At 35.4% G+C, this 17,328-nt stretch overlaps 1 protein-coding gene and 1 long non-coding RNA gene across 3 annotated transcripts in view; one reads left to right on the forward strand and one right to left on the reverse strand.

Moving 5' to 3' along the window:
- The first annotated feature begins 545 nt into the window (after positions 1 to 545).
- On the forward strand, positions 546 to 16,282 carry LOC132380225 (uncharacterized). Its single transcript, XR_009507705.1, has 2 exons — positions 546 to 4,418; positions 6,565 to 16,282. It is a non-coding gene; the product is annotated as an uncharacterized LOC132380225 (long non-coding RNA).
- ppp2r3a (protein phosphatase 2, regulatory subunit B'', alpha) overlaps positions 6,782 to 17,328 on the reverse strand; it is a 343,519-nt gene continuing 332,972 nt past the window's right edge. For both annotated transcript variants that reach the window (XM_059948908.1, XM_059948916.1), the window contains one exon: positions 6,782 to 17,062. In XM_059948908.1, coding sequence (XP_059804891.1) covers positions 16,966 to 17,062 — 97 coding nt within the window. In that variant the 3' untranslated portion in view covers positions 6,782 to 16,965. The remainder of the gene's footprint in view (positions 17,063 to 17,328) is intronic.

Below are 17,328 nucleotides of genomic sequence, written 5' to 3' on the forward strand. Positions count from 1 at the left end.
CGCTGGGATCAAGTGCCCTTGACCTTGTACCTTTTACCTTTTAACAAATAATTTTGTTAAGCTGTCCTTGTATTACAGAAACAAGGGTTCAGGTATAATTCAGTGGGGCAATAGTCATGAGGTATCAAATAGATTACTCATGTCTAAGCTTTTTATCAATGATTATCAAAGCTGGATCATTTTCCTCCCTTCAGTACTGTACTGTAAACTAATGCTGCACAGACAACTGGCATTCTGTTTGTGTTCAAAAAAATACTCTGTGTATTTTTAACATGACGTTCACCATGTTAGAGCCATATGTTCCATTGTGAGTTGATTTAGTAGTATGATGTTTTCAATCACATATACAGTATATTTAAAAAATAAATATTGAACAATCATACTGACTTTTATATAAAATGTTGCTGCATTTCAAATTCTTGGAACTAAACATAAATATGTATATAAGATGAGATAAAACTTTATTTATGCCGAAAGAAATTATTGTCGCAAGGTTGTTCAGTCAGAAATATATACTTTAAAATACAAAACGTTAGCTTTGAGGTATGAAAAAGAATACAAAATGTGCATTAAAAAGTAATAGTACAAAATACGTGTGCAATGGAACCATATACTTCTGTACTTAAGGAGTTGTAGAGTCTTACAGCCACAGGGAGAAAGGGACAAAGTGGTGCACCTTGGTGGAATCAATCTGTTAACTAAAGGTGCTCCTCTGTTTGTTCAGTATGTCATGGAGGGGTTCATAGCTTCTGCAGCATCCTCCTCTTAGACACAACCGCCAGGGAATCTAGTTCCACCTCCAGAACAGAACCAGCCTCCCTGTTGAGCTCATTGATCTTCTTGGCATCAGCTGCTCTCACCCTGCTGCCCCAGTATACTGCCTCATAGAATGGAATGCTGGCCACCACTGAGTACAGAACATCTGCAGCATAGTATTGCAGATGTTGAATGACCGGAGTCTCCATGGGAAGTACAGTCGGCTTTGTACCTTGTACAAGAGCCCCTTTATTTTCAGTCCAGTCTAGTTTATTGTCCAAGTAAGTTCCCAGGTATTTGTAGTCCTGGACAACTTCCACTTCTGTTCCCTTGAAGGTAATGGGAATGCAAGGTGTTTTCACCTTCCTGAAGTCCACTACCAACTCCTTTATCTTACTGGTGTTGAGCTGCGAGTGATTCAGCTCACACCACTCAACAAGAGTCCCACACTCTTCAGTACTCAACTACAGAAGTTGAGTACAACTACCAAATCATCTGAAAACTCTGCAGGTGGCAGGACTCTGAGTTGTATCTGAAGTCCGAGGTGTATATAGTGAACAGGACAGTCCCCTGAGGTGCTCTGTGCTGATAACCCCAATATCTGATACACAACCCTACAATCTCACAGACTGTGGCCGCCTGGACAGGTAGTCTGTAATCCAGGACACTAGCATCTCCGTGATCTTACTCCCTAGTAAAGCAGGTCATACGGTGTTAAAAGCCCTGGAGAAATCAAAAAACATGATTCTCACAGTGCTGCCTGGGTCATCCAGATGGATGTAAGCCTGTTGAAACAGGAAGATAATGGCACCCTTGACACCAATATGTGGTTGGTAAGCAAACTGCAGGCAGTAAGCAAACTCCTAGATAGAGTATAGCAAATATTCGTGTAGGTATTTGAATTATTGTGTTTTGTATTGACCTGGCCTTTAAAAATTGTAATTAAAACATATAACATCGTTGACTGGGATGTTCCAGTATATTTAATAATTAATCCTTATTCAAGGAATTTTCAAACTGATGATCATATTAAAAAAATATTCAAGATTCATTTAAAAAAAGTAACTTACCAATAAAAGCAAAATAATCTAAATAGGATTAATTTGATAAAAATGCCAAAGTTGTGAAATATTTTTCTCTGGCAAAATTCACAAATAGTTACTTCTTTACACCATTGTATACAAAGTTCACTGCAGTGGAATTTATCTTTAAGGAACCTGAAACTTGTAGAAATTACATAGCTGTAAATTACCAAACCACTCTTCAATCCCTAGAGTCGTATTATTTCCTCAACATGCAAATAAAAGAGTAAAGAACCACAGCATTAATTTACAAAATGATGCTAGTAGTATTTAGTACACAATATAAATTTCAACATTCAATATTTCTAATAAATAATGTTTTTTTCTCAGAACTGGATTAAGAAAGTTTCCTCAGAATACCAATTATCAATAGTATTCATAGTGCATGTTCATATTTTCTTCTTAAGTACTAGACATGCAATTCTTCTAAATTTTAATTTTTTAATTTTTATTTAGTATCCACCTCAGCCCAGTTTCTGAAAATCAACAAGTGGAATCTAATCAATGTTTATATATTTTACTTTATGTATCATTGTAATAGATAATCAAGTGTTCAGCTTTTGTTTACTTCTGCTAAGTCAAATTGTCCCAATAAGTTCACACTCACAGTTATTAGCAAATACACAAAGTTGTTGCACACTAGTGGCTTGTATAAAATTTAAATAAGATTGCAACTGATGTAACATTGGTCAATGTAATGATGTCTCTCGATGAGTGTGGTGCATTCATTAGAAGCAATTGTCCCAACTAAATTTAACTTGGTGGAAGAAAAATTATAAACTAATGTAACTTAATGAAAAGGGCAGTTTTGGTCTTTCAAAAATAGGCTGCTTTAGTACCCATTATGTCCTGTTATAGCATCTTGTTCCCTGTGAATGCCTGCGCTGTAGATTACTTAAAGAATAATGCTTGTTCGGAACTGAAAATGTTTCTCTTTATACAATGCTTTTCCTTTTATCAAAAACAAGAGAAAATCTGCAGATGCTGGGGGAACTCAGCAGGCCAGGCAGCATCTATGGAAAAGAGTACAGCTGATGTTTTGGGCTGAGACCCTTCATCAGGACGGGAGAGAAAAACAGATGAGGAGTCAGAGTTAGAAGGTGTCATTTTATGGAGGTTCTCAGAGAGCAGAGGAAAGGAGGGGTGAAAAGTTTGAAGAAGCTGCTGCACCTGATCAAAACAACTGGAGACAGGTTTGTGCAAAAGTGACTCACATCAAGACAGGACAACCGAGGGAGGATGGTATTTCTTTGAGACAATATAGGTGCAGTTTTCTGCTGGGAGCTGCAGACCTATTAGCAGCTTATATCTGCAGAATGTAATCAGATAATTCTTGTGTACGTAGCAGGAAGCTTGACCAATTGGAAAAGAACAGAGGTGAATCTGGCTGGTGCTTTGCAGTTGCTATGACAACAATTTCCTGCAGTCACACCAATACTGGCAAAGCAGTATACGGGTTGTTATTTATGGTTAAAATTAACTTAATTTAAATTTCACAGGTGAAAGCACAAAGTAGCTGTTTCATTACAATAAAACTACTGCATTAATTAATGAAATGGTAGCCAGATTTCATAGCAGAATTTCTCAAGAATAACTATTAATAATCTTCAAATGCTTGACCACATCTGGTAAACAACAATTTGGTAAATGTACATGCCAACCTTATTTGTTATGTACTTAAAATACGAGGAGAAATTAATCAGAAATGACATTGGAGTCATAGTCTGAATCTGTTCAGCACCGAGGGCCTTTAAAATAGCATGATAAAAATATTCCCATGGAAAAAAATCAACTAGAAAATGCAGACCTTTAAAATAAATGGCAACAGTATATAGAAATTACAAAAGGACAAATACTGTTTCATGCTGAAATTTTGTAGTGTTTCTGAAATTATCTATGGTGCTATAGAAAAACACAAGTTCAGCCATTTTGATTTTGGAGTCACCTGACTACTTCCATGCAACCCCTAGAACCTTCCCCATTTCCTTCACATTTATCAACATAAACGATACAAAATATGACATGATACCTACAGCACAATAATATCTGTATTACTCAGCACGGGGCATGTTGCCAATGTATTATGTCAGGTACTTCATATTAAATATTGTGCTCAATCTGGAATGGTAGGTGGAAATTTCAGGGAGATGAACAGGGTTGCTGACCTGAAATGTTAACTTATTACCTCTCCACAAATGCTGTCTTATTGTGTGTTTCTGATGTTTTGTTTTTATTATAATTATTGTATTTAAGGTGAATAATTTCTGTAATGCACAAATATTGCGCCACACGGTCATGGGCATCAGTTTTCCTAGTATGAGCTACTTACTGTGCGAATTTGTATGATGCAGATTATGAGGGCCCTCATAAGTACTCAGTGACCTGAGTCAGGACAGGACAGGCATTTTCATTAGCAGTTTTACTGCTAATAATTTTCATAGAACCTTCATTAATTGTATAAGTGCTGGGTAACTGTGTCTAAGATCAACTTGACCACATTGTCTTTTCTCCATAGACAAGAGAATCTCATAGTTGGAAAGAACTTCAGCTAAACATGCAAGCAGATTGCTTACATCTAAGGTAAAGGTTGGAGGTTTGATGTGTGTAGTTTATAGTGTATATGCAGGAAAATACTGCACAAGTAGAGTATGATTTTACTTTATTTAATGACAGTTACTCTGTAGATCAATTTCAATCTAGTCCAGTTTAGATGTTAGATTAAATAATTGTTAGTATGAATATTTTGCACCTCAAAAGTGGTCATTGAGTGACTAAATGAAACTTTCACTGGTCTAATGTGAATTAGGAGCTAACATAGTCCACCTGATTCAGTGGGCCCTCTCTGCCATTTAATAATATCATAGCCTACCTAATTATGGTATCAACTATTCATTCTTGTCTAATCAAGCTAATTATTCACCCTCTTAATAATTATAATTTTATCTCTTGCTTTAAAACGATGCTTCCACTGTCCTTTGAGAGAGATCCCAAGACACAACCTGCTCAGTGCAACTTCATATTCTTCAAATGCGATCCAGAGGTCTAGATTCACCCATAAGAGGATCCTGTTAAGCACCAACATGGCTTGTACATTTCAGTCAAGTCCCCTCTCACTCTTCGAAAATTTATCAGTCGCAAATCTAGTCTATCTAAATCCATTCAGATACACTCAGGGGCCACTTTATTGGGTACCTGGTCGGTTGCCCTGTAGCCCATCTACTTCGAAGTCTGATGTGTTGTCTTCAGAGATCCTCTTCCGCACACTGCTGTTGTAACGCGTGCTTATTTGAGTTACTGTCTCTTTCCTGTCAGCTTGAACCAGTCTGGCCATTCTCCTCTGACCTCTCTCATTAACAAGCCATTTTCGTCTACAAAACTGCCACTCACTGAATGCTTTTCTCTCTCTCTTTCTAAACTCTAGAGACAGGTGTGAAAATCCCAGATTAGCAGTTTCTGAGATACTTAAGCTGCCCTGTCCGGCCCCAAAATCATTTCATGATCAAAGTCACTTAGATCACATTTCTTCTCCATTCTGATGTTTGGTATGAACAATGAATGTCTTGACAACACACACACAGGACAGTCCTGCCGAAGACTTTTATCCTGAAATGTCGACTGTATTCTTTTCCTAGATGCTGCCTGGCTTGCTGAGTTCCTCCAGCATTTTTTGTGTTTTGCTAGAATTTCCAGCACCTACAGATTTTCTCGTTTATGAACTTCTTGACCATTCTTTTATGTACTGAGTTGCTGCCACAAGCCTGTTAGTCAAATAACTTTCTGAACTACAAACACGTTATTCCTTAAGTAACAAGATCAACACCATACAGATAACCCAGAGTAGTTTCATCGATGCCCCATATAACTGAAACAAAACTGCTTTTATATTAATTTCCCTTAACAATAAACAGTAACATTTCATTTTCCTAGTTACTTGCTCTACTTACACACAACCCTTTTGTGTATCATGAACAAGGACTCAGATGTGCCACATTGCATTTCTTACCATTTAGATAATATGGCCTTATTCCTCTGTGTAATGGACAATAACCTCTGATGTGGCACCTTGTCAAATGCCTTCAGGAGATCTTGGTTATCCAATACATACACGCAGTGGCCATTCTATTAGGTACACCTGCTCATTAATGCAAATAGCTAATCAGCCAATTATGTGGCAGCAATTCAATAAATAATAGCATATGGACATGGTCAAGAGGTTCAGTCGTTGTTCAGGCTAAACATCAGAATGGGGAAGAAATGTGAACTTAAGTGATTTTGATTCTAGAATGATTGTTAATATCAGACTGGGTGGCCTGAACATCTCAGAAACTGTTCTCCTGGGATTTTCACACACAACCATTCTGGAGTTGACAGAGAATGGTGTAAGCAGGTCAGAGGAGAATGGCCAGACTAGTTCATACTGATAGGAAGGCGACAGTAACTCAAATAGCCACTCATTATAACAGTGGAGTGCAGAAGAGGTTCCACTCCTTTATTAGGTACACTCCTGTACAACATAAAGAACTGCAATGGGTCAGAGAATATTTCCCTTTAACAAAACCATTTTCATATTGGCTGATTACCTTCCTAAAATATTTTCTGTTTAGCTTCTAACATTTTCCTATGATATATTTTGTAAACAATCATATTAATATTGATAGAAACTGCAATCATCTGGAACTTTAACTTACATTTCTAATTGTAAACTTATTGTTCTGCATTCATATAGTTACCAGGAGAGAACAGACCCTGAGGGGTTGCTGCAAGTGTCACAGTGCTTCAGCTGGGCAAATGGGAAAGCTTTTTCTTCCCTAGTTGCTACCTAATGTCTTCTGGTTTAAAAATTAGATTTACTGTAACAATGATGCCTTTAGTTGAATGCAGATACAAATGCAGTGAACTGAATATTTTTAAAAAATACCATTAAATTTACTAAGAAACTTGCAACCTCTTTAAAATTTCTTTATTTAATTTCAAAAAGTGTATGCAAAGCCATGCTAACACAAATAAACAGCTTGTTTCACACCAATGATTATTTTCAGCAACCAAAACCAGCATATGTTTTATTTTAAAACATTTCCATGTTTTAAAACCATTAATAATTACAATAAAAACTTGCGCAGTTTGAGTTGTTTACAGTAGATCACACTTTTCAGAGATGGCGCCATTGATTTTGCATAGAGCAAGAATTACTGTGAAAAAGAAATGTCAACTTTTCATCAAGTTAGTCATTTTGGACAGACTGTGTTACATCTGAATAATGCATATTTTAACAATAATTAAAAAAAGGCCCTCTTACCTATAAATAACACTGGAAAGTGTTACTTAACTATGGTGGAGCTTCTCACTTAATATACAAATCTGTCCAGTTCAAAGAATAATTTGAATATTTAATCTCAATCTCAGTCACTTTCCATTGCTTTTTAACATATATAAAAAGAAAACCCTGTAAGGTAGTTTATAAATTTACAAAGATTCTACTGCTGAGGTTCCTATATTTGCAAACCACGCTGAATGAACAAACAAATGTCAGACATTTTGGCTTATAGTCTTTATATTACAATACTTACAGAAATAACACGTCTCCTATGTGTGTATACTTTAATTCTCTAAAACATTAAGGTTATAAATAAGGCACATTTTCAAAACAAAATGTTAACAAGTAAATGGCAGTTGCAGAATATAGTCTTTGTATATTTTAATGAGTTTCACAAACAGGAAGTACAGATGTAAGCTTTCTAATTAATTTAATTGTTTCTCACAAGCACTGTGTTGAAAGGGAAATGCAGAATTGGCTGGCAAGAGGTCCATGTTTTTGTGGACCCAACACATTGACCAACTTTGGTTGTGATTATTTTGCATACCTCTGCTGAAAATTAGTCTAATCTGGTTAATGGTATAAATTAATGGCAGTAAGCAAGTAAGGGTTATATGGGAAGGTTTGGGGGGGGGGGTCCTCCTTTAACTTAAAAATAAAATGAATATTGACACATTTCATGTTTGGCTTTGTAGCTTCCCTCCAGATTAAGGTCCTAAATGATTTGTATCCTGCTCATGATTTAATAAAAGCATGCAGCTTATGAAACTATAAAATCTATTTGCTTTTGCAAACAAAATAACTTGGAGTTTTCATTGCACATAAGGAAAATAAACATCCGCAAGATTTGTGACAAATTAAAAATTTCTAGGATGTAGGCTTATGCTAGCTAATCTGTATAATACCATAATATTAACTGTGATAATGCAATCAAAATATTATAAATTATAATCCAAAGCACAATCCAAGCACATTGCCAAATCAACATGCTACATAGTTGGTTATCAAAGGAACATACTTTCCTTTGTTATCTGCCTTTTGTTCTTTTGGGAAAATACTACATTTGCCGCTTCTGGCTTTGTTGAATGGAGGAGGTTTAACTAAACCCAGGGCAGTAAGGAACAAGTTCAATGTTATGTGGAGTTCAAAGGATAAGGCTTCATTGGTAATGACTTTGATAATGGCACATGACATACCAGTATACCTGCTTAATATTTAGTATTTATCCAAGATCACCACCCAAAGTTACAATATACAATCATCAGGACACATGAAATACTAGTACACTGAAAATGTTTGTGTTCTTATATGCTTAGGCTGTTTGGTATTCCACCTGCCTAGAGCTAAGAACCAAAAAGTGAAATTTTACATTGTTAATTTTAAATGCACAAAACATCTGTTTTTTAAATTCACTCCACAGAAACATCTGTACATGCTATCTGTGATATTGTATGCTTAATTCTCAAACACTATGGTGAAAATTTAAGGAAAAACAATTAACACATTTCTGAATACAGTAGATTCTGGTTAATTGGGCCATCAGTTAAGTGGGGGAGCTGCTTATTTGGGACAACTCTTACAGAACAAGAAAAACTAATTGAGAAAATAGCTGGGATTCCCTTTGTCTACTTGGGACACTATGCTGCTAAATTGGGACAGGAGACTGCTGCCGAACAGTTTCTAACTAGTGTCACTCACATGCACTTGTGTGGCCATCAGACACTATAGAGCAAAGTTTTTAAATAGCATCAGTTGCATGCTTTTGTGTTCAAAAAACAGTAATTTTTGTAATTGATAGAAATAAGCAGTTAGACAATTCAGAACTGCTTTGCTCATTGTGGTTTCAAGCATTCAAGCTTGGAGATGCCAGAAACAGACAGGAGTCAAAATTAAAGTTTCACTACTTCCAAAAGTTAGGAACTAACTTCAGATTTTGAAGGTATTGGCAATCATCTTGATTGTTACAATGAAAATGAAGATTTGGAAGATGCATTCTTCAAAAGCACTGTATGAAGGTAGAACATCTACACTAGATGTTAGATCTGCACTGTGCTAATTTACAATCAATCAAAAGAATACACCAGCGTACGCTCATTGAATTTCTCCGTCAGTAACCAATACAAACTAAAACAGGTTTTTAGCACTGTAGTAGTTAGGTAGTGTTCTAATTTGTCCTGCATTTCATGTAAATATATTATTTGTTACTCAGTTAAATGGTAGTTTGTCTTTTTATATCTTTTTAACTATTTCCATGAAACTTCGGCTAATTGGAGCTGCTGCTTAATTGGGCCAAAATGTACTGGTCCCAATGTGTCCTAATTAACTGGAATCCACTGAATTTAATAAATGAGTGGTACGGCTGAAGACCCAAATTAAATGGTCTTAAGATAATTTAAAGTTTCCATACTGCTTTCAATTCATTTTAAGTAGACAAAGTCTTTATATAAGTGAGACTAGAACAAAGTACAATCAAACAATTTGTCCTATATTCTAGATGAAAGAAAACAAATTATACTTTTTGTCCAGTCATCCATCTTATCTTAAAATGTTGGGAATCATAGTTCTGCTGAACTCCAAAATAAGCAAACAATTAAAATATCAAATAATTCTTAAGAGTCCAACAATTTGTCATGAAAGATAATTATGGTTGAGTAATCAGTTATTTATGAGATTTCTTTTGTCTGCTTAAATCAGCAACATTGTAAATTACTTTTAATACTTTGTTACTAGTAGCACATGGAGAAAGTATTATTACTTGTCAAACATTGCTTTTGTACTGTACTAAGCCAATGGTATACCACAATTTCAAAACAGTAGTTTTGTATTCATGCTACAATTTAAAGTGACAATATTGTTTATTTTTTTAAAAAACAGGTTTTTGGTTTCTGAACAAAAGCCTCCTGTGTGCTGGAAAATAAAAGACTTCCCACTGTTATTACTCTGTGGCCAAAATACACAATGGTTGTTTCTGTTATCCTAACACCAATCCCTGTATGGAAATATACATTCTTCCACTTCACATACCACTGTGACCAGCATTACCATTTCATTAAGAGTTTGTACTGTAGCTACTAACCCATTTGAAGCAAGAGAAATAATTTACCTCTCCTGTTGTTATTGCTAGGAATATTTCCAAACACTTAATTGTTAATGTTGTAACTCACAAATTCATAATTCTTTAGATATAATTAAAAGCACAGAGCCTGAAGTAGTCCAGTATGAACACTTACTGCTGTTCTCTGAATTTCCTGCCACTTGTTTTGGTTGAAGCATTATCCAGTCCATGTGTTATAATGCTCATTTAGTGGAATGAAGTAGTTCAGTTAAAAGAAGATCCTCAGCCAGGATATCAAATTCTTTCACCACCTCAGAATCACAAATACAATTCCCGAACACATGTTCAAATGTATAATTTTGAGTACACTATACTCATTTGATACTATATGTTATGATGAAGATGATTAAATTTCACTTTCATGGTTATTTTTATCCATATGTTTGAAGATGGACAAGAGAATCTAGAGTAACAAAGAGCATAGTGCCCTGTCTTCCACTGACCATCAGCTGTGTTCTCATGATGTTTACCTCTCCTGAGCAAACATCCTATTCAAAGGTGCTATAATCGCCGACCAGCGAACCAGAATCAGGAATCCCACAATGAGCCCTGACTTCAGTCACAAAGTAGCAACCAGCATAGCCTCTGTAAACAAAAGCTTCCAGTATACTGTACTTTCATGCTATTCCATGCAAGAGTAGAACAGCCATGGAAAATGCCACCAAAAGTCCTCGTGTCCAGAAATTGAAATCCCTTTGATTGTATATTTTCCAAAGCATATTAGAAAATAATTAAAGTATTTGCTCATGCTACTGCGAAGTAGCATTTGATTGGCAATTAATCTAATCAATATTTTCTTACTTGAACATTTTACTAAATGGTAACATGAAAATTGAAAAATTTTTTTTGGATTTGTAAAACATGCAATGCATATACACACCCATGTAAAATTCTTATATTAATATCTAGCTGGAAAAATTGGAATTGAAATATTAGTGAAATAGTTGTATAAAACTAAAATTGAGTAAAATTGAAGTGCGTACCAGTAAATAGAACAACTTAGTAAGAAGTGCAATTCACCAAATGTTGAAATGTTTTGTGATCTACTTACACAACCTTACTCCTCCTTACACAACCCTAGTGGATTTACAGTTTCCATCTATTGTCAATAATTTGCATCAAATATAGAATAACTGAACTCTATCTGCACTTTCCAATAAAACCACTTCAAAAAATTTTATATTTCTATTTAAATAACAAACCGTTTCTTACTTATTTTCTGTGTGTACAGAACAAACAACTAAATCTAATTCCTAGGGAACCTTATTTATGCATTCTAGGTTAAAATTTAACCTGAGAGATGATGTGAGCTTGGCTCAAAGCAACTTCTCAATTAACTCTCACTGGGTTAAATTCCTGAAATAATGACCTGTGTGGAATTTTATGATAATCTGTTTGCCAGTTGGTTTCAACAGAGATTAGATCTTTCCAACACAAGTTTGTTCTTATATATACCAGATGTAGAAAACACATCCCATTCCATTGATTAAAACAAAAGAACCTGGAAGAGACAAGCCAGACCCTCTACTAAAATGAATTAAGTATTGATTACAGCATGCTTTTTTGCTTAAACAACAAAAAAAAGTACCTCTCAAAAAGTTCCATTTGCGATTAGATTTTAGTGCTTAATCTATAATTTTCTCCACGACTATGTTAATACTTCAATGGAAAGATAGACAGGCAATAAATTAACGTCAGTGGTCTGTAGTTAAATTGGTGTTAAGTCTACATCAAAGCTTGTTCTATTTCGCTTGCTAGTAAAGGAAGCTCAATTTCCATTTAAAGGCATTACTGCAGTTCTAGAATTTCAACTGCAGAGGCTAAAAATAATAATTCTCAACTAAAGTATTTTTGATTAAAAAGGGAGTGCATTGTTCCACCGTTAATTCTAAAAATGTATTATAGTTATGTAATATTATGCTAATTGCCATATTTAAATCAATTTCTGAAGTTTGCTCATGTAACGATGAGGGAAAGTGTTTTAAACATCAATAGAGATAAATAGTTACTCAAGGTTATGACAGTATAGTAATTCAATTAGTGTAGTAGAATCTAAAAGCCTATATCACTGACCCAGAGTTTGTGTTTAAAGTTCATTCTGGCACTGAGTGAATTTAAATTACTTAATTATATCTGAAATGAAAAGATTATCACTAAGGCTGACCACAAAATGACTGTTGTAAAAAATCCTCATTCACCAATGTTCTTCAGGGAAGTGTCTGTCCTCGGACTGATTCCAAGCCCTTCAAGGACTAACTGCACACCAGTCTAGGCGTAATGAGGGAGGAGTAATAAATAGCAGCCAAGGGAGTGATATCATTCAGACTTGCAGCTTGGTCACATTTATAGAAACCACGTGTACCTCATATCCATTAATAAATTGTAAATATGATTATATTGTACTTGTTCAAAACAAACTGTGGAAGACAGATGGCGACAATCAGAAAGACAATTTTTTGTCAGGGTTGGTAAACAGCACGTATAAATAAGCCACAAAATTGCAGAAAATGAAAGGGTTTACTCGGGTGGAGATGAAGGGTGGTGTGAGGAAGGTTCACTCAAGTATAAATAAATAGATATATTGATTTGCAGGAAAGCTGCTCAATAGCTTTATATTTGAAATAAAAACACCGAAAACGTTCAAATAATAAATGAAATACAATGGATTCTGGTCAAGTAAGCCATCGATTAATTGGGGCAGCTGCTTATTTGGAACAACTCTTAAGGAACAAAAATAAACAGAGAAAATAGCCAGGATTCTCTTTATTCTTCACTATGCCACTTAATTGGGGCAGGAGATGATCAGTAACGCTCACTTGTGTGGCCGTTAGACACTTGCTCATAGCGAACAGCTGGGTCAGTTGCATGTGCTTGTGTTATGTTTTCCATTTGGGCCAACAGACACTGATTCAAAAAGCAGTAATTTTTGCTTTTTTTTTTTCCCTTGACTTAAAAAAAAATTGATATCCTTACCAAGATGAAAAGATTTGACACTAGCTAAAAAAATTATCCTAATAGACCAAATTAAAAGCCATCTGCCTGACACCAATCATCATCAATTGGGAGAGATAACTGCAGTGCCAAAATCTGCAACTGCATGCTTGATACAGCAGTAAGATAAACTGTGAGAAGAATGGGTATTACGCAAGAGAGAACAAGAAACATCCCAAAAATGAAAGCATGAAGGTAAAGATCCAGATGTTGAAGTGGCTCTCAGTCACCAGTAACTGGATGCAGTGGACCAAGGTCAAAAAACAAGTCAGAGGAGCTAGCTAAGAAGCTGGGGCAGGAAGATTTTAACACAACAGATGGCTGGCTGTCCCGATGGAAGTGAAAGGAACACAATAAATTCAAGAAAGCACAGAGCAAAACAGGTAGTGCTGATGCTGTAAGTGCAGAAACATAGAATTCTACAAATCTCCCCAACTTGCTTCAAAAATGTGCAGATAACATCTACAATACCAATGAAGCAGGCCTTTTAAAAAAAATTGTGCCATGTTGGATGGTTCTCTTTGCTACAGACTGGTAACACTATCAGGTTCAAAGAAAGCAACAGATTGCAAACTATGTTTAACCTTTGTTTAAGGGCTTGAGAATGGAGTTTACCAATGGAGTACTATGCTCATAAAAACGCGCGAGTGACTTCCAAACTTTTCAGAAAATGGCTGATGAGTTGGGATTTGGGGCTACAGCAGAAACCAAGCAAAATTCTTCCGCTTGTTGACAGTTGTGCAGCACGTCCTAATGCAGAATATTTGAGAAACATCCAGCAGGATTTCCTACCTGCCAACACCTGGATATGGAAATGATAAAAAAAAATTAAAGATGTATCATGGAAGGTTGCTGAACCACATTCTCAAAGCAAACGAAGATAATCTAATGACATCTTCTTCAATGGCTAAGGAAGTGAGTGTAGGGGATACCCTTTTTCAGGCAGCATAGTTTATCAGTGACATTTGGAGAGAAATAAGCAGTAAGACAATTAAGAATTGTTTTGCTTACTGCTGTTTCAATCATTCAGACTCAGCTGCTGGAAACGGGTGGGAGTAAAAATGAAATGATTTCATTACTTGAAAAAGTTAGCAACTACACAGAAATTGAAAGTATCGACAATCATCATGAGTGTTACAATGAAAATGAAGATTTGGGGGACGTAATGGTCAAAAGCGTTGTATCACAACATTAAGGTGGGTGGGGGCGGGGAACATGAAGACAACTGATGAAATGACACAACTGAACCTGAGCTAGTAACTACACAGGATGCCAGGGAATTTGTTGTTTATTTACATCACTTCATGCAGGAAGGCAATGAAGAAAGTCTATTATCTGCACTAGGTATCTGTGCAGATTTTGTTCAAAAGAATACATTGGTGTACACTCGCTGAATTCCTTCATCAGTAAACATTATGAATTAATATACAGGTTTAAAGTACTGTAGTAGTTTTGGTAGTGTTCTAATTTGTTCTGCATTTCATTTAAATACATAATTTATTACTCAAATAGTTGTTTGTTTATACTTTTTAAAGTATTTACATGAAACTTCAGATAATTAGGGCAGCCATTTAATTGTGCCAAAACATATCTGTCCTGCTGTATGTAATTAACTGGAATCCACTGTATATCAAGTTATTAACCATTCCTTTCTTTCTGCATATTCTGACAGATCTTCCATTTACTCACAGCATTTTCAGTTCTCTCCTTTTATTGAAGGTATCAAAAACCACGAAAATAATAATGGCTGAGAAGATATTTGAGAAAATAAAATGTAAATAAAAAAATAAACAAATCATTGTTTCCATTCATGTTAATTTGTCACCCTCAAAACTATCTTGCTAAAATTATTATGTTTAACAATTAGGTATTGCTTGACTTTATATTGTTAAAACATCAGTTTGCAACCAAACCCAGAATCTTGTACCTGCTGGACAGCTGAAAGAAAACTCATTAAAACTGAAATGTCTTTAGCCTGAAACCCTAACTCTATTCCTCTCTCCACATGTTGTGTGTCCTGGATTCAGATTTATTTATCTATCACAAGTACATCAAAGCATATGGTGAAATACACTGTGTTAACAACATATACAACCTCAGGATGTGTTGGGGGCAGCCCTTAATTTTGCCTTAATTTACTGTTTTATTTAATTTTCTCAATTATGACAGTGATATCAAGTTCCTACTTGTCATTTATGAAACAGGTAGCTGGCCCATGCTGCAGAATATCATGGGCTGTAGTTAACATTTTATCTCCTCTGCAGTGATAATAATTCCCACTAGAGTCAAGAAATTATGAAATAGCAGGGAGCTATGATCAATTTGAACCAGATCATGAAATAACTGATCTCCATAGCAGAGACAACTGGAGTGCATTAAAATTGCAAATTCAGAAAGCTTGGTACTCAGTGGATTGAAATAGACAGGGAATATATCACATACAACTAAAAACTGGATGAGTGAAAAAGAAATGACTAGACATGCAACATTTCAATTAAATCTGCAAAGAAGCTTGGTACACAACATAAAAAATCAAAATAAAAGTAGGCTACATCAAAAAACATATGCTCTGTGTTTAACTGACTCAAATTTTCCATACTCTTCACCCTGTTACCTATTTCTTATTAGCATCTGCTTTCTTTACAAACTGCTGTTAATATTCAAACAGGAGGCACCAGTTTGGCTATAAAATGATTATTGCATGGTTTGAAGAAAGAAATTCCTTGGACATTGAATCTTTTATCTGCATTCAAAACCACATGAAACCACCTTTGAACAAATGGACCATTGCAGTATCAGAAATTGGGAGTGCAATAAATATTTAAACTCCACGGCTCAATAGTACGCGAATATTAGAATGGATGTTAGAAGGAGCCAGAACAGGGACCATGATAAAGGCTCAGTGATTACTTGAAAAACAGATCAGAACTAACAGCAAGGCAGTTGGCCGTACAAGTCGTTTTGTACTGGTCACCATGACAGTGTAGCTCTTGCAAGAAAACAGCAATTCTCACTTTGTTGAAGCTCCATTAAACTTGTAAACATTTGAAAGGGAAATTGAAAGCAGGCTGCTCCTTTAAGTTTATTATCTTATAACCAATGCCAGTTTGATTCTATGAGATACAATGCATTATATCAAATGTTATTCCAGTGAAAGCATCGGGGATGATGATCTACATGAAATGTCTACATAGTTAATAGTAGTATTGCCAATCTGTGTAGATAACCTATATATTCAACAATTACTGCCTGCTGTCAATGAGAGCAAAATATAATCAGATCTTGAGAATACTAATGAGAGGAAAGAAAGGAATTCTTAATAAGGGACAGATTAAAGGGTGACTTGTCCTGCAAAGATGGCAATCCTGAAATATGAAAGAGAGGGTTGAAAAAAGAGAAACAAAGAACAACCATAACTAAACAGTGTCAAATGCAGTGATGATAGCTAATAAAATCCACATATAACACTGCATTTTAAGACATATTGCACAGAAAATATTTTTTTCATTTTGAATAAAGTCCATTGCACACAGTAAGCATGACTTTGTTCTGATATAAAATCTAGCATATTCTCTTCAACAAACAAATAAACCAACAAAAACTATAAACAATTTCTTTACACTACGCACCCAACTGGGTGCCAGTCAGTCTTCAAAGTTGGTGTGTACTGGTCACCCTGACTGTCCAGCAGCTAAGCATGCCTTGACTTATGTTGGAAGGTCGGAAATGACAAGCTTATCTATCTTGTTGTTGAGTTCTGGGGCAGTGGACAGTTCGTCTGATTCATAATCCTCTTCAAATGAGCTGCAAGAAAGAAGCAAAAGACTGAATTAGAATCCATCCACAGGATAATAATTTTGTACATTATGATTGTAAAAGGAGACAATACATGGTTTAATCCTACAGGTTTCTGGCAAGACTGAGGGGGAAATGGTGGGCAAGTCTCCAGAAATATTCTAACAGAAAAGTTGACATAACGTGGAGGAGTCCTTTTCTAAACATGCAGACCAAGTTTCGATTCCATCAATTTCAATCTGCTAATCTTATTTTAAAACCTAAAACATATTGTA

This window comes from Hypanus sabinus, chromosome 2, assembly GCF_030144855.1.
Source record: "Hypanus sabinus isolate sHypSab1 chromosome 2, sHypSab1.hap1, whole genome shotgun sequence".
Lineage (NCBI taxonomy): Eukaryota > Metazoa > Chordata > Chondrichthyes > Myliobatiformes > Dasyatidae > Hypanus > Hypanus sabinus.